The 17,733-nt window shown below is 40.5% G+C and overlaps 2 protein-coding genes across 3 annotated transcripts in view; both read left to right on the top strand.

The window, feature by feature from the left end:
* The window catches only part of LOC109960505 (splicing factor U2AF 35 kDa subunit), a 10,179-nt gene extending 2,799 nt beyond the window's left edge, over positions 1 to 7,380 (top strand). The window contains exons 1-8 of one of the 2 annotated variants that reach the window (XM_020600665.1): positions 724 to 748; positions 1,454 to 1,520; positions 2,200 to 2,269; positions 3,829 to 3,878; positions 4,615 to 4,713; positions 4,869 to 5,002; positions 6,938 to 7,030; positions 7,106 to 7,380. In XM_020600665.1, the coding sequence (XP_020456321.1) occupies positions 3,849 to 3,878; positions 4,615 to 4,713; positions 4,869 to 5,002; positions 6,938 to 7,030; positions 7,106 to 7,214 (465 nt within the window). In that variant the 5' untranslated portion in view covers positions 724 to 748; positions 1,454 to 1,520; positions 2,200 to 2,269; positions 3,829 to 3,848 and the 3' untranslated portion in view covers positions 7,215 to 7,380. Of the gene's footprint in view, positions 1 to 660; positions 749 to 1,453; positions 1,521 to 2,199; positions 2,270 to 3,828; positions 3,879 to 4,614; positions 4,714 to 4,868; positions 5,003 to 6,937; positions 7,031 to 7,105 lie in introns of those variants that run through there. The other variant, XM_020600664.1, reaches the window with a different exon arrangement.
* Positions 7,381 to 9,363: 1,983 nt separating this feature from the next.
* Positions 9,364 to 17,733, top strand: part of cbsa (cystathionine beta-synthase a) — an 8,661-nt gene continuing 291 nt past the window's right edge. The window contains exons 1-14 of the mRNA XM_020600669.1: positions 9,364 to 9,498; positions 11,777 to 12,079; positions 12,390 to 12,496; positions 12,716 to 12,850; positions 12,957 to 13,036; positions 14,288 to 14,492; positions 14,651 to 14,742; positions 14,872 to 14,997; positions 15,088 to 15,172; positions 15,287 to 15,392; positions 15,751 to 15,828; positions 15,915 to 16,049; positions 16,209 to 16,317; positions 16,876 to 16,960. Of these exons, the coding sequence (XP_020456325.1) occupies positions 11,784 to 12,079; positions 12,390 to 12,496; positions 12,716 to 12,850; positions 12,957 to 13,036; positions 14,288 to 14,492; positions 14,651 to 14,742; positions 14,872 to 14,997; positions 15,088 to 15,172; positions 15,287 to 15,392; positions 15,751 to 15,828; positions 15,915 to 16,049; positions 16,209 to 16,317; positions 16,876 to 16,960 (1,639 nt within the window). The 5' untranslated portion in view covers positions 9,364 to 9,498; positions 11,777 to 11,783. The remainder of the gene's footprint in view (positions 9,499 to 11,776; positions 12,080 to 12,389; positions 12,497 to 12,715; positions 12,851 to 12,956; positions 13,037 to 14,287; positions 14,493 to 14,650; positions 14,743 to 14,871; positions 14,998 to 15,087; positions 15,173 to 15,286; positions 15,393 to 15,750; positions 15,829 to 15,914; positions 16,050 to 16,208; positions 16,318 to 16,875; positions 16,961 to 17,733) is intronic.

Raw genomic sequence — 17,733 nt, 5'->3', positions numbered from 1 at the left:
CTACTGTTATGGACCGCGCCTGCAGAGAGTGGTAAAGACTGCAGAGAAGATCACCAGGACTCCACTGCCCTCTCTGCAGAGCATTTACCACTGCAGGGTGTGTAGGAAGGCTGCCTCCATCCTCAAGGACCCCACCCACCCCCAGCATGGGCTGTTTATACCCCTACCCTTCGGTCGGAGGCTCAGAAGTGTGAAATGCAGAGTAAGAATTGCATTGTACAGGGAAACATGTATCCTAACTGTGCATATGACAAATAAACACTTTGACCTTGACCTTCTGTTGCACTGGATGACATGTGAGTCACATGAACACTGGAGTCACATAGACATTAACCACCCTGGTGCCCTCATTAGTGCTGAGACTGTGCAGCTTAAATATTCCTCAACAGATACACTTTTAACTCATGTTTCCTCAACATTTTCTAAACACTTAGTGCTCTGCCGTTTTAGGAGTTTACCAACCTTTTTAAAAAGAGAAACTCTGCTGTAGACTTCTGATAGTGTTGAGAAATGGACTGCAAGATCATTGGATTTTATCTTTGCTGTTAATGTCATACTTGATGTTAATAAAAATATTACATCACTAGTCTTATCCTTTTGAAATCCATTGAAGCCATGACAAACTGTGAGTATGATTATGCTTTACCTTCTTTTTTTCAGGGTCAATTGTTCTTTCTATTTTAAAATTGGAGCTTGCAGACATGGAGACCGCTGCTCAAGATTGCACAACAAACCAACTTTCAGCCAGGTGAGATCCCACCAAAGATTTTCTCCTAAAGTAACATCTTTGTACTGTAAGATTGACATGTCACTGTTGATGAAATATTTTGTATTCTGACTGATCAAGGCACAAATCCTTGTCCTCCCACAGATGGACATTGTATAAACACTTTTAACCTATAAAGTTGATCTGTTGGCACAAATATGTCTTGTTAATCTAATAGGAGAAAATGTTCCTGACAAAGTTTAATTTTGTATGTGGGCTGTGTGTAAATCTCAGCCATTTCTTGTTCCCAGCAGTTCTGCTGTAGATCTCAAGTTTTCTGAATTTCTCCAATAGCAGTTTGTTCTTTTTCAATGAAATAATACTTTTTAAACAGTGTTTGTAGGCTGTGAGGTGTGGTCAATTGAGGTTACGATGAATAATTTAATAATAATAATAATTATATAAAAACAGGTGCAAAAAAAGATGCTACAAACCATGTCAGTTTATCAGCCAGTATAACATAGGCTTGGCTTTAGGAGGACATCATGTATGATTAAGTTGACCTTAACACGTTGATGGACTAAAGCTCACCAGACATGCACAATCTTTCCTTCAAATCTCTTGGCAAGTATGAGCATGACTGTGAACAATAGATACAGAATTATTGTAATTAGAAATAGCACAAAACTAGACAGCCATCAAAATATCCCATTTGATCAAACACCCTTTTATTGCTTCTCTCTGCAGACCATCTTGATTCAGAACATCTACCGTAATCCCCAGAACAGTGCACAGACGGCCGACGCTTCTCGCTGTAAGTTAAATATAACATTGACCTGTGGGGTGTTTATTGGACTAGTCCGGTTTTATTACTCATATCTTGGATGTTGTGTGTAAATCTGGTTGCTTTCTTGATGCCACACTTAATATACCAGCCTGAATTAATACACCACAGTTGTTTTTACAAGGTCCCGTCAACTTTAAAGGAGGTTCAGTGTTTCACACATTGGGTGTGAGTGTCTTAAATTTTTTAGCTTGTAAAGTTATGTCCTACGTCTGGATCATTTTGTGATTGATTTTTAAGTTTCTACTCTAAAATAAAACCTTCAGTCAATAGCTTAATCTCTATGTATTCAAGCAAAATCTATAGTCTCGGACATAAAATGAAAAGCTGAGTTTACACACTTGATGCCTATTTTCTGCCAATAACCTGTAACATGCAAAAGTAAGAAATAGAAGTCGAGCTAAAGGAGAAAATCTTTATTTTAAACTGTGAACAAACATGTACAGTGGTTTTACAGTAGTTACTGAGCTTCACCACCAGTAAGCGAGACCCTCCTGAATGCAACTTTGTCCAAAACCTAGTTAGCAAAAGCTTGCCAACAAGCTTGCATAACAAACGGTGGCACAAAATCATCTAATCACATTTTTCCCTCCCCAGCTCTTTATGTTGGTTGGATTTATATCACAGAAGTTTACGTTTTGTATTTCAGACCATTTCCCTCTTGAACATTTCCCTTCATAACCTTCAAATCTCTGCCCAGTCTGCTCATGGTTTACACTGTAAGTTTTCCCTTCATCTGCAGGACCCTCCAGCACTGACTGTACTTCATTTATTGTATCACACCTCCCCACATAAATTTGGCTCAGTGTACGAATCTGTCATCCAGAGATGTCTAGTGCATCATATCATTTTGTGGAATTAGAATAACTGGCCTCATGCTGTTTGCATGTTTTCCTGGCCTCACTCAAACTGCCTAAGTCAATAAAATGCCCAGAACAGCTTCAGTTTCAGATTGATCATGTTGCTGTGAAACAGACTTAAAAACTATAAATAACTCTTCCTCTGTGCCTCATTTTACACTTAACAGTTTCACAATGAGTACACAGTTTGTTTCTAATTCATCAAAGTAGGTTTCTACTACTGCTGTAACCATTTTAGAAAATTTTCATTCATGTAATAACAGGAGGTAATGAACTGTCAGGAACTGACTGAATAGTCATTTTAAGAATATGTTGTGTGATTGTAAATCATGGCCTGTCTGCACTAGGGATGGGTATCGTTAGGATTTTATAAATATATATAAAAATACCAATACTGCTTATTAATACCAATACTTATTAATATTCTTATTGATACTACTCTCTATAATTTGGTGCAAAAAATAAAGATGTGAAAGGATTCGGCTTTTTTTTTTTTTAAACCTTTTTTTGTTTTAATAATCTGATATTTTAACAGTACTCATGGGTACCTTTTATTTTTAAGAGGAAAATTAAATTTTAAGAACAGAATTAACTTTTCTCATGTGTCTGCTACTGGCAAATAGTTAATTTTGATCAATAATTCAGTGTGCATGCTCCAGGCTGCTAGCATACATAAGATCCCAGGACAATAAACCGTGATTTCCTCCACCTGTATGCGATGGACCTTTGCTAGATGTTTCCACAGATTGCTCATGTTTGCACCCTTACATGGGAAAGACTTGTTGCAATAAGCACTGTCAGTATCAACCACAGTGAAATATAACCACACATACTGTAGTTAAGTCCACCGTGTGTGTGCGCTGCAGGCTGCTGCTGTGTATGAGAGACAGAGCTGTGGAAAAACGAAAATGCAGCATAGTCAAATGTATTAATCAGAAACGGCATTGGTTGGATAAAATGTGTAAAATAACTTATGTAGCAGTACTAAATAGGAAATCTGTTTTCTTCTTCAGTACAGACAGTGTTGATGGCTTATTGAGACCGTAGTATTGAATAATTTAGCACTGGTGCCCATTTAGTACCAGGCTTTGGTACCCATCCCTAGTCTGCACAAAGTGTAGCTACACAAACACTTTCAGAAATAAGGTAAAACATTGGAAAATGTCATTTTAAAGTAGAATTCAAGACTAAGAGGGATCAGTTCTAGTTTGTACTTGCTTCAGTGACATAGGTTAAATAGCCAGTATAACAAATCATACCCTTTTAATCTGTCTACAGGTAATGTTTATTAGAGTTTAACTATTATAGCAAGAAGCACCATGCTGTGTTGCTAGTTAGTTTAGTCTCTGTCCTTGTGAAGACTTTTCTCCCCCGCCCATCATGCTTTGCCTTGACTGTGGCTTGCTAACACTTTACAGGTGCCATCAGTGATGTGGAAATGCAGGAGCACTATGATGAGTTCTTTGAGGCGAGTAACCTTTTGTATTTGTTACTTGTCTTTATTCTACATATTGCGTGATGCGGCATCACAGCTGTGTTGTCTGCCTTTTGTAACACGTTGCTCCCAAAAGGTGCAACATTACATTGCCAACATGCATCCAGCTAAGAGTCATGCATTGGTTTAAAAGCCTGTATTTATTTGCACCAGCTTTAATTGCTGTCTCTCATGAAAAATTAGTGGGTTGGGGCAGTATTTGAAAGTTTAAAAATGCAGTCTTCTTTGTTCACTGTACCTATCTTTGACCTTGTTTATGTGATTGAGATCATTCTAGATAATCGGCTGATGAAAATGTGAACCCCTACATGTTTAAAGAGGTGGTAGAGGTTTGCTAACATTGCCCAGCTGCTTTGAAAATGAAAGGATAGTCAGGCAGACTGTCAGTAATCGATTCACATCTAAGCATGACCACTAACCTGCAGCACTCATTAAACCTCTTCACCATAAAGGAATGTTTTAGCTAAACTCTCAGTAATACCTCTACAGTCTCACTAGTACATGTTTGAGTAGTGTGAGCCTGTTACACAGGGTTATTTTATTTGAAAAAAAAAAATATCTCTACAGTTTTCCCCCAGGAAATTGGTAAACTGAGGAGGTTAACTGGACTAACCGGTTTCCTTGTTACCAGGTACTAATTTTAACATTAACATTAAAGATAAAAGATAAGTGAGTGTAATGGCTATTTCCTCTCTTTTGTTAAACACAGGAGGTGTTCACTGAGATGGAAGAGAAGTATGGTGAGGTAGAGGAGATGAACGTGTGTGATAACTTGGGCGACCACCTGGTCGGTAATGTCTACGTTAAGGTTGGTGATTGATTTTTTTTTTTTTTATGGTCACTTTTGCTGTTGTTTAGATCATTTGACAATATTTAGGTTTCTGCGTAGAAGCATTAAGTCCAATAAGTTATAACTCTTGTTATCTAAAGTTGTGTATAAGTATGTGTAACTACTGTACATAGTTTCGCCATGAAGAGGATGCAGAGAAAGCCGTCATGGACCTGAACAACCGCTGGTTCAATGGTCAACCTATCCACGCAGAGCTCTCCCCGGTCACTGACTTCAGGGAAGCTTGCTGCCGCCAGTATGAAATGGGGTGAGTACCACCCGGTGACCTGAAGGAGCACTGGAAACAGGCCTGTTGAAATAGGAGTCTAAATTTGCTCCAGAACATATCCTGCAGTGGAGAGCTGTTGTCTATAGGGTTTTTCCACTATAGGAACCTACTGAAATGTGTTGTGCTTGACAAGTTTTCCAGGGTTTTTACTTCAAACATTTCCCAAACTTACCACAGGGGATGAAGGAATAACTCCGTTTCTTCTACTTTTGTCTTTTTTATTGAAGCTTTCCTCAGTAGCACGAAGCAGAATCAAAACAGGTTGATAACCTTACAAAAAGGAAAGTGAGGAAGAAAAATGCAATGTAACATTATATTATTGCTACCAACATTATGGGCTCTTTAATCCCACATTGATGTTGCAGGTTTAACTTAAATTTAAGAGAAATTTAAGAGCGTCACGTACAAATAGCAGGTTTAACTTAAATTTAAGAGAAATACAGCGTCACGTACAAATGACTCCACATGGCTAACTTACATAACACAAAGTAGGAACATCGTTACTTTGCATAAGACGACAGAACTGCATAGCTAATTAGCATACCATACTGAACACAGCAATAAAACACTTTCTGTTTTACATAAGATCAGTTTACATACCCGTGGCATCCCTATGATTAGCCACACTGATGAAGTATCCCCTCCTTATTCCAACTGAACCTAAACAAACATTTCCACAGTTTCAACTGAACTTCAGCACGCACCTCTCCTTACGTCTGCATCTACAGTCAGATCACCTACGCTGCACATACATTTTTCTCTCCGTCTAACCCGGAAACCGTACTCGGGTAGTCGCCCCTCCTTCCTATCAGTGTTACTTAGCAACCACTCTCCTTCTTCTCAATTACTGTTAATATATTCCCCCTTTTTTCTTGTAATTTTACATTTTGTTTCTCCCATTATAGACTAACAATACATTGTCCCAAGTCCAACTTTACAGTGCTGAAAAACACTCATCATGGTTTTTGTGTTTGCTTCCGGTACACTCAACCCACTTTGGAGGTGCCTTCTAGGACCTAAATTTCAACACTCCTTGGGCAGTAGTACTAAAATCAAACACTGGGACCACAAGGGGGAGAGGGTGTGTGCACACATAGCATTTGCTGGTGATTGGTTAAATGTCTGCATCTTTACACCTGAAGCATTAGCATTACAAACTGTGTAAACACACAGCTGACCGCGTGTGTTAGAGGGGAACAGTCCCTCCCTGCTGAGAAAATGCAGTGGAAAAACAAAGCAGAGCGGCCTGTGTCAACCCTGGAGGTTGTGCTTGATGATTGATGGTTAAGGGAAGTACAGGGTGTACCGCTTATTAGTTTCCGATATTTGAAATGCAGCACAAGGCTCCTGTGGACCAAATCCACTTCTTGGAATAAACTCCAGGTTTGCACTTATTTAATTGAAATCTATTTGGGAATATGCACCTCAGACGCACATTAACAGCTGACATAAGGTCATAGAGCATAAAACATGGTACAAAGTGTACACAGTGGGATGAATGTGGGGTAACTGGCTTGTGCTTTTCCCTGAGAATTCCTGGCAAGTAAAGTAGTATAATTAATAGTAGTAGCTACAAGGCTGTGTCAGCAGCTAGATCAGCCTTCACTGTTGACTGTGATAAGCTTGCAGGTGTCCTTCAGCATGGCTCTGAAACCATGCCAGTAATGTAGTCATTGTGTGCTTTACCATACTTTCTTTTAAATGCAAAGACTAACTTTGTCCTTGCACGGTGGAAGGAAAATGCGAGTCCCTCAGTTCTATTGGATCAGGGCATGTTTTCTCTGCCAGTGATATGACGATCAGATGTTCTGCCTCGCATCCTGGCACACGCCTCATGTCTAAGATGACTTTTCCCTAGTGACACTACCAAATAAAAGGCCATGGAGTTTTAAGTCTTTGTTTGTTTTCCTGCAGAGAGTGCACTCGAGGAGGCTTCTGTAACTTCATGCACCTGAAACCCATATCTCGGGAACTTCGAAGGGAGTTGTATGGCCGCCGCAGGAAAAGGTACAGAAATCTGGGAAGTGAACAAGTGGTATTTGAGGATCAAATAGTTTGTAAATCAGTCTTGTCTCCCACAAGGCACCGCTCTCGCTCGCGTTCCAGAGAGCGGCGCTCCCGCTCCAGGGATCGACGACGAGACCGCGAGAGGCGGAGGTCGAGGGATCGAGAACGTTCTGGAAGATTCTGAAGGAGGCCAAGACTGAACCAGTGTCCTACTAAATCCCTCCCCCACGACCCCAGCAGTGATGACAGTTATTTCCTTTTTGGTGAATTGTTGAAAGTGTTTTTCTTTTATTCGCTTTTTTTAAGACGAGCTTGTGTTGCTTTCTCAATAAAACAGATTTGTAACTCTGCACTGGCACTGCCTGCTTAAATGAACAGTTTATTTTTTCATGTCATGCCTCTTTGATTTGCCACGGAACTTGATGAGCTTGATGTTGTTTCTATGCAGGTATGGAGAAATGCAAACAAACGTGGTTACTTGAGGTTGTGCAGATCTGAATTATAGGAAATTTTTAATATGTTCTTAGTTTCTAAGTGGTGTATAAATTTGTGAAGCAGGTTCATATCTAATGTTTAAGCATACCTAACTTCAGATCTATTAGGGTGAATATGCCTGTTTGAAATATTTTACATGGTTGCATCAGCTACTCTATTATGCTGATGTCATTTGCTACCAAACATAGGTGCCTATTATTTTTCAAATGGTCAGTGAACCCAACTTAAAGCTCTTTTGTGGTCTAGTTCTCACTCTCAGGTGTAGGTTTTAATATAGCTCTGATCTTGATTCATACCTTTTAAACATCTTGCCTAGTGAAATGTAATTTTTCTTGTTACACATTTCTGTAGTAGTAAATGATGCAATGTTACACAAAGCTTACTCAGCAAATTTCCCAAATGCCCACAGTTTTTTCTTAGGTGGAAGTGACAATATCAGCATTTCTTGACTAATTTGCTTAAAATTGCTATGTTAAAACCAGAAATATATTTATATTCACAGTTGCCGTCCCTGGTAGGCTAGTGTTTAATAAGGCGCAGCGCTCTCGCCACTGAGCCCCGGGTTCGAATCAGGGTTGCGTCAGGAAGGGTATCCGGCGTAAAGCACGTGCCAAATGTCAACATTCGAGTCTCAGTGTGACCGTTCGCTGTGGCGACCCCTAAAACGGGAAAAGCCGAAAGTGACTTTCTTATTATATTTGTATTCATATGTAAGTATCAGCAAATTGTACTGGAAATATAAAAAGCTAAAAAAAAATATTAATTAAGGAGCAGGATGGCTCCTGCACTGACAATGGCTATCAATAGATTACTGTATACGTTTTATTATGATGGTCAAGAGAGCTAATTTTAACTGTTGTATACTGTTGGAAAGATTAGTCTGGAACTGCTGCTGTAATAAAATAGTTAACTCAAATAACAGTACTGTACGAGCTAAGCTGCAGGTTATATCATTTAGTTTCTTAAAGATAGTTCGGTGCGCTCTAATTGAGATGCATCTAGTTTGTGTGCATCTATGTTGAATGGTTCTATGCGATAGAGGGCGGGGTAAAGGGGGGTGAAGCCCCGGGGTTTGTAGCGGAAAAGGCAGAAGGTGGCTAGTTTTTGTATGTAGCAGTAGAGGCACACGGTTTCTTACCGTGTCCTGTGTTGTACTATATATATTTTTTCGTATGTAACTCAATAAAGTCTATTAAAACGTAAGACGAGCCCTTCGAAGTGGAATGAATATATACAGTACCAACGGCACGCGTAAGCCGCCTCTACAAGTACTTAACATGTACTTTGTCACAGCCCCCTGGTGTACTCGTAAAAGTACAGCACGTTAGCCCAGGTTTTAGGTGTCTAATTTATCAACAAAAACAATGTAGGGACAAGCGCATTACATAGCAGTGCTAATTGCACACGTACAGAATACGACACAGACCGGAAGGTAAATGTGATTTAACCTTGCATAAATAGTCACTGGATAAGTAAGAACAAAATAAGCAGTAAAAACAATAAAACCTGCCCAAGACAAAAGATGTTGGTACTCCACCTTAATTGATTCTTTACACATAAAATGCGTGGTTATGTTGTAGAAAATACTAAAGGTATGGAAAAAATCCATAACTCATTCAACAATAACATCCAAACTATATTTAAACTACATAACTATTTAAAACGTTATCAACCTTTCGGGAACAAGCGGAACGTCTCATGCACCAATCTCGCTGTACCCCGTGTCTGGTCAATAGAAGGTAAACACAACCAGAAATGGGGATTCCCTGTTCTGATTGGTGGAGGGCATCAGACGCATGCCCCCGACGTAACCAATCAGAGGGCGTCTTCAAGCTTTGCCCACATCCTCCCCATTTGGTTCTTCCTGCGGTCGCTATAACCTAAGTCTTTGTTGGGAATCGTCCCTCACTCAGCCATATCGTTGGAGTCCTCTCTGAGTTTTCATACATTTCTGTGGGCATTTAAATCACCAGGTGAGTGGGAATAGAGGAGCAGAGGAACGTTAATTTGAAAAAAAAAAATGTTATATTGAAACACTCGGCATTTGGCATTTGGCACCCGAAAGCGTTATACACGCTGGTCTGACGCAACGTTTTAACTGCGTAGTTCAACTGAGTACCTATTGGATATTAGCTAGCTGATTTGTTTTGTCTTATGGTCTTACAATAAATAATTTTCCGTTAATTGTCACCGTCATTTAGATAGACCTAACTATATAATGTTTTTTGCCATTCACTAAGTCAATGCTCAGTGATTGTTTTTTATTTAGCTGCATTTTATTTTAGGACGTTGTGGTAATAATCAACAATTTGAGGCAACTAAAATTGATTTCTAATCCATATTTCTTTCCGTTAGTTAATTGGTTGGTCACTACAACATCGGTAAACGGTGAAAATCTCTCACCCTAGAGCATAAAGTAATATCATCAAATGTCTTTTTTTTGTCTGGTTAAGAGGCTAAAATTGGGAATTTATAATAAATCAAGATAAAATCAGCAAATTCTCATATTTACGTGAACATCTTTTTAAAGTGTTTAGCGATCATACAAATGGTTGCTTTTACTGAACTAAGCGATAGATTGTTCAAGATCTGTTGTCTCTTGGATTAATCATTAGATACTTTTCCTGTCGTGGTGACTTGCATGCAAGTTAAATGGCCATCGTTATTTGGCTTCCTCATCATGTTCATGGTGGATTTTCAGGTCCCTGCAGTTTGTGACCGGCGTTCCTGCTGTTCACATATGGCCCAGAATTTTGTTATAGCTGAGTGCTTTTCTATAGTCTGTGTGCACAGGATCCTGTGGTTGGGTTTGGTGGTGACAAAACAATTCTGAAAAACCCTGCCAGTTTTATTTTTATAAAGGTGATATAAGGTGCTGCTGCACAGTAATTATTAGCATTTGAGAGCAATGAACACGTGAAAGGAAAATGATAAGATCTGATATTTCAGGGATTTTTCATAAATTGGGTTGATGTCTGACTCGGGTCAGTTGATGTTTACTCTCTGTCTTCAGTCTTGTGACATATTAAATAGACATAGAGGTTCCTCTTGCAAGTTTAGCTTTTCGTCTGCCAGCCACTTTGGGCTTGGTGTCGTGTGCTTTCAGGAGGATTGAGTTGCCCTGCTGAATACTGTGAGGTCATCACACACTACCTGCTCTTTCCCACATTTACCACAGTAGTTGAAGTGTGTAACCTTAGTAGCAGTGGCAGAGATCTGATACCAAGAATTTGATGTGTGCAGGAAAGGAGGGGGGTTAACAGCTATGGTTTACCACTTTAACTGTGAAAATCTACAGTGATGAAAGTTAAGCAGAGATTTTTTTGCATAAGAAGATGTATTTGCTTCACAGTGAGGAATGGTTTTTGAACTCATAGTGGAGTTGTGTTGGGTTTGTGCACTATGCATTAGCAAAGGTTCATGTGCTGCTGGAGGGTGGAGAAGCCTGATAGGTGGTTTAACAAGCTGAACAAGACTTTTTGTTTGTTGTTGCTTTATGTTTTCATCTGTAGGGCTGGATGTGTTTCTTTTGCACTTGCTGCAGATGATTTTTCTGATAAATCAGTTAACCACTTGGCTATTTAGCTCTTAGGAAATTTCCACCACAGTTTACAAGGGGATGTTATCAAATAGCTTGTTATGTCTGATCAGCAGTTCAAAACCCAGATATACAGTTTCCAATCCCATAAAGAACTGAACATCTGAACCCAGGTTTAACATCTTGTTATATGTGTGACTTCTGCTCTTAATTCTGGAACCGTAACTCAGCGCAGACCATTTACCATCTCTCTTTGTTCTGTAGGCAGTGAATGATGCAATATTAAGGAAACCGTCATCAGTGAGTTATCGGCATGTTTCCTGTAACCCCAGTTTTGTTTTCTCATGTAGCTGTGACGACAGCAGAATCCATTTGAATGAACTGTTTGCTCATCATGACTATATTATATGTTAAGTGCTGAGTATGGGCGGGGACAGCAGAGTTCACTGCCTAAGCTCCTGGTCAAGCATGACAAAGCATTACTTGTGTTGGGATGACAGCATCCTTTCCCCCCTGCTTTTAGATGGTAATATAATAATGTAGTTATAAGTTTAAAAGAAGTTTTGATTCTGCCTTTCAGTTCACACAGTGGCATCTTTTTCGTTTTCTTAATCAAATTTGGTTTTAAGCAGGCGACAGACTGTATGTAGTATGCTCTTACATGGAGGCTTTCACAAATACTAAATATCCCCTATTTATTCTGTGTGTTCCAGGTAAACCATGCCTTCATTTCCCTCATCCAAAGAGACCCTTGTCAAGGGGCCTGGATGCCCTCATGCTGCCAATCTGAACAACCACACCAATGATGAAACCAGACATCAGGAGGGTACGTTCCCGCTCAACAGCGTTGACAATCTGCCCGCACTGGGGGACACCGATGAGCTGAATGGAACCATTCAGATCAGCACAAAGAACGCTTCTCCTGAGAGGACATGGATCCGACCTGATCTTCCCAGCCGCTGCACATGGAGCCTGGGAGTCTCGAAAGCTGACTCTCCTCACACAACATTTCCAAGGTCAGTCTGATGCTCACGTTTCCACTGCACACAAGAAATGGTTTTATCTGCTGTTAGAAGTTTTTGCTTGACCAATGAACCCTGAAATTTTTTGTTCAAACTATCAAAAAACAGTCTAAGGGAGCTCCTGGAGAGAGGTGACATACAAACACCTCATTAAAAGACTCCCCAAACCAGTAACACAAGTGTTATTATGTCACAATAGGGACAGCAAAGAAAACCATTTTAAGTACAATAGAGTCGTTACATTTACTGGCAGCGTGTTTCTGCATGTCTTTGCTGAAACATGTTCTCCACTCTCTCCTCCCAGAGCGACCACTCCAGCCATTCTCCCAAACATCCTTTACAGGATCGGGGACACTCCCATGGTACGCATCAACAAGATCCCGAAAGCATTTGGACTTAAATGTGAAATATGTGAGTCTCCCAGCGCTCAAGCACACATTGACAGCTCAAACAGAAGTTGTGACTGTTGGTTACATTTGTCTCATTGCCACCATGTAAACATGCGAGTGGAGGGGTGGGATGTTGTGTGTTTTGTTTTGACTTAGATTATGAATGGAACAAATTAAGTCATTTCAGAGTTATCCATATCATTTCAGCTGTCTGAGTTATCTTTCTGTTGCATGTTTGTAGTGGCCAAGTGTGAGTTCTTCAATGCGGGTGGCAGTGTGAAGGACAGAATCAGCCTGCGCATGGTGGAGGACGCTGAGAGAGCTGGCATCCTCAAGCCTGGAGACACTATTATAGAGCCCACCTCTGGAAACACTGGTGAGTAAGTGCAAGCTAATTGTTTGTGCTCATGGAGCGGGGTTAATGAGTAGAGCAGCAGTGTTGTAAAACATACTCATGTGTGTATGTGTTTTCTTGCTTTTAGGTATCGGGCTGGCCCTGGCTGCAGCCGTGAAAGGCTACCGCTGCATTATAGTCATGCCCGAGAAAATGAGCATGGAGAAGGTGGGTTCTCTGTCATAGTGAAACTATCACTTTGTTCTAAGATCAGAGGTCACATTGTTTGTCATATGCACAGTGAGGAAACGTGTTTCCCTGTACAAGGAAATTCTTACTCTGCCAAACAATACAAGTGAAATATAAAGACAATAAGTAGGTAACACAAAATCTAAGGCACTTTAAAGCAGCAAGTGAAGGGCGCAAATAAAAATACAACAAGAACACAATATAATGCAGATAGAATATATGCTACGTGGGAACCGTGGAGTGGAAATACTCAGCAGTGAGTGTGCAATTATGCATGTGCAAACTGAGTATGTAAACAGTACAGATGGAATTACATGAGGTAGACCCTGAGTCAGCTGTTTAGGAGTCTGATGGCAGAGGGAAAGAAAGAGTTTTTCAGTCTAGAGCAGGAAGATACCAATTCACTTTATCTTTCCTCGCTCCACTTTCACCTAAGATGGTATCTTCCAGCTTCTGACTAGCTGAACACACCTGAGCCAGGTAATCAGCAGCAGGTCAGGCAGGGATAGTTGGAAAACAAACAGGACAGCGGCCCTTGAGGACTGGAATTGGCCACCCCTGGTCTAGAGGTCCTGCATTTCACACTTCTGAGCCTCTGACCGGAGGGTGGGGGTATAAATAGTCTGTGCTGGGGGTGGGTGGGGTTTTTGAGGATGGTGGCAGTTTTCCTGTGGACTCTGCGGTGGTAGAAGCTGTGCAGGACGGCAGTGGGGTCATGGTGATCTTCTCCGCAGTCTTTACCACTCTCTGCAGGCGCTTGCGGTCCATAGCAGTAGTGCTGTCATACCAGGGGCACACTTAGACTGTTTTTTTTTTTAAATAGTTCATCATGTCCTAACCACTTCTTTTAACTGCAGACTAGAAATTCCCTGAATGAGAGGTGAATGATGGCAAGCAGCATCTGATTTGATCTGACACTGGATTAATCTCTTAGCCTGACTTTTTAAAAAACTTTTAAGTCCTTTTAATGTAAAGGAATCAGGCACACATATTGTGCAGGTTCTTGGTAGATGATGTTGCACATCTGGAGCTACCTATTGCCTGTCTGGCAGCACATTGGGTATGTGTAATATCAGAGATACATATCTTGGTCCCTGCTAAAATCCCAGGATAGTTCACTTCCAAAATATACCTATACTTTAGCTGGTCTGACTGACCAAAAATATTATGTTACAGTTTAACAGCCAGAATTTGCAACAAGATGTCAAACAGTCAATTTTGTCTTTGCAGGTGGATGTCTTAAGAGCTCTTGGAGCTGAGATTGTTCGCACACCCACAAGTGCTCGTTTTGATTCGCCAGAGTCCCATGTGGGCGTGGCCTGGCGCCTCAAAAATGAGATCCCAGACTCGCACATCCTGGATCAATATCGCAACCCTAGCAATCCCCTGGCTCACTATGATGCCACAGCTGAAGAGATCCTGGAGCAGTGTGACGGTACAGACATCTCTGACTTGTACTCATGAAGTGTTGCTTATGTCTTCTGTATTTACCTTAATGTAATGCTCAGGTTTTGCTGCCTCTCTCCAAGTATGTTTTGATTAATAGAGTGAACCTAAATTTTCCATCTTTCATAACCCATCCCTTCCTAACAGGTAAACTGGACATGCTAGTTGCGGGAGCAGGCACAGGGGGCACCATCACTGGCGTTGCCCGCAAACTAAAGGAAAGATGCCCCAACATCAAAGTAAGTTGTCTTTGTCCAGAAGTCAGCTGGGATAAATCTCTGTCCTCTAAGATTAGGTTTCTGAGTCTGAAAGCAGTCATGACTGAAAGGAAATGAATTAACTGTCTGAGGGGTATGTGCACTGTGCAGATTGTTGGCGTTGACCCAGAAGGCTCCATCCTGGCTGTGCCAGAGGAGCTTAACAAGACCGATAAGACTCAGTATGAGGTGGAGGGCATCGGTTATGACTTCATCCCCACCGTGCTCGACAGATCAGTGAGCTCCAGAGGCTTTTTTCAGTGCTGTTTTTATTGATATTTTATTGTTTTCATTTAAATTAATATTTAATGTATTAATATTTTTTAGGTAATTGATACCTGGCACAAATCTAATGATGAGGAGTCCTTAAAGATGTCTCGTATGCTAATCAGAGAAGAAGGCCTGCTGTGTGGTAGGTGCTCAGGTTCCTGCTAACACGCACACGGGGTGTGTCTGGGTGAATTTGCATAGTTGTGTCTCATTGTGTGAGAGAAAGCCAGTTGCTTATTGCTCTTTTCTTTAACAGGAGGAAGTTCTGGGTCGGCCATGGCTGCAGCCATGCACGCTGCCCAAGACCTTAAGGAGGGCCAGCGCTGTGTGGTCATCCTGCCCGACTCCATCCGCAACTACATGTGAGAATCCCCACCTCAGACCACAGACATTCTGAACTTCAGGTTCAAATGGAGTTTGATTGGATTTTTCACTATAGAGACTTATTACCATTTTGAGTGATTTAAATGTTTTGTTTGGTTTTTTTTTGTTCTCCCATGTGGTCTCATCACTGTGACAGGTTTTATGGATCCGAGCATCTCAGAAAATAAATAAATGGTAGAACAATGTTAAATCAGTCAGACTAGATGGCACCAGAATACAGACAGTACAATGTTTGAGGTCACTCTAGGCTGCCTTGGGCCTCGGATGATGGCAAATATAAGTATATTTGTTGTTTACAGTAAATACACAGGGAAATTTGTATTTCTCACTCTCAAGGTCCAAGTTCCTGAGTGACAAGTGGATGGTCCAGAAGGGCTTCATCACAGAGGAGGACCTCATGGTGAAGAAACCATGGTAACGAAAGGGTTTATTCTCTTCTTCTGCAACCCTTCTCTGTTTGTGGTCATATAAAAACCCTCTCATGTCCCTCTGTCCACCAGGTGGTGGAACCTGAAGTTGCAGGGTCTGAACCTGTCAGCCCCCTTCACCGTCCTGCCAACCATCACCTGTCAGCAGACCATTAAGATCCTCAAAGAGAAGGGCTTTGATCAGGCGCCTGTGGTGGACGAGACTGGGTGGGTCTCATGCCATGGAAAAGATGAACTTTTTAATGTGAAATACTGCGTGTCTGAGTTTAAAATAATCCATCTTGATAATGTTTAAATAGTTTCTGCATTGAAGTACAACTCAACGCTTTGCACGGCTACAACTTTAATCTCTGTACTTGTGTGCAGGTTAATCCTGGGCATGGTGACTCTGGGAAACATGCTGTCCTCTATTCTGGCAGGGAAGATCCAGCTATCAGACCCAGTTAGCAAAGTGCTCTACAAGCAATTCAAACAGGTCAGACATTAGCTAAGACATTTCTGTGTGAATCTAGCATTTTAAGAAATATTACATTTTAATAATGAATTAATGTAATTTTAATCATTTATAGGCCACAGGTTGAATTTGTTAAGTTAATTCCAATGAGGCAAACCAGTTCAGTGGTGGAGCTCTAGGTGAAAAGGCTGGAAACCAGCTGGACTAGAGAGATTTTAGCAAGTCATGTTGTGAAACAAGACCAGGTTCAGCTGTGATTTGTTTACTGGAGCTGGTACAAAAGTTAAGAATGTGTTCTCAAGTTTTATGGCATCGTGAGTGAGTCCATCTGACCCCAGATGAAGAACTGGCCTTCAGTACTTTAAGACTGAAGTCATCACTTTACTTATGAAAAGATTTCTATCTCCTGACAATATAAATATTTACTTTGTTACAAATTTGTTTCACATTTAAAGCTTACCTAATAAATAATGCATCCCTTGTGCAAGTGTTACTTTGATAACTTAATACATTGATTGTTGAATTGACTGACTTTTTATCCTTCTTTCTCTCTCAACCTTCTCTCCCTTTCACCTTCAGATCCGTCTGACTGATACCTTAGGACAGTTATCCTGCATTCTGGAGACTGACCACTTTGCCCTGGTGGTACATGAGCAGATCCAATGTAAGTACAGCATCAGATTAATAAACATGTCTGTGCACACACACTTTTTTGGTTTGTATGTTTTTTGTTTGCCTGAGCACTCATCTTCAGTCTTCTGAGCAAAACTCCTTGTGTAGAATTAAAAAGGTCCATTTTGGTAGTATGAATGTGGTCTCATTGTGTATGTACAGATTGGTGCAAAAAATCATTAACCAACCAAGACATGATCTGTTAAAGTTGGATGTTCAATTTATGACACATGCCACAAATCAGTGCACATGCATGGTCAGTAAAGGACACACTACTGTTACCACTGATTATTCATCTCTGATTCATGAGAGTCAAAGTCCAGTTGAAGTGAAAGCATCCCAAAAAGAAATGGGTTTTGATCAATGTTGCCCAGTGAAGTTAAGTCTGGAAGAGATGTAATTTGGCAGAAAACAAAGCCCACTGCTGGTTTTTGTGCATGTTTTGTGTAGCGTCATACACCCAAGCTTGAGTTGTTTACTTGGGTAAAAGAGAGGAGAATTAGAAAGTAGAAATTGTTTCAAGATATAGTAGTTGCATAATAAACTTGTATAGAAGGAGCTTCCCTTCCTACAGCACAACCAAATGTTTTTCCTCAGGATTGTTTAGTTTTTATACAAACAAAACATCTTCAGAACAATTTCATAGTTTTAATTGTGTAAAAATTCAACAGTTAATAACATAGGTTATTGAATTTCTGGACCAGTGATTTTTGTGTTTAAAGTTTCATTGAGATCCGGCCTCTTTTGACACCTTTATTATTATTA

This window comes from Monopterus albus, unplaced genomic scaffold (genome assembly GCF_001952655.1).
Source record: "Monopterus albus unplaced genomic scaffold, M_albus_1.0 scaffold48.1, whole genome shotgun sequence".
NCBI lineage: Eukaryota > Metazoa > Chordata > Actinopteri > Synbranchiformes > Synbranchidae > Monopterus > Monopterus albus.
Note: the sequence above shows the minus strand (reverse complement) of the source record. Positions and strands in the feature narration are given on the sequence as shown.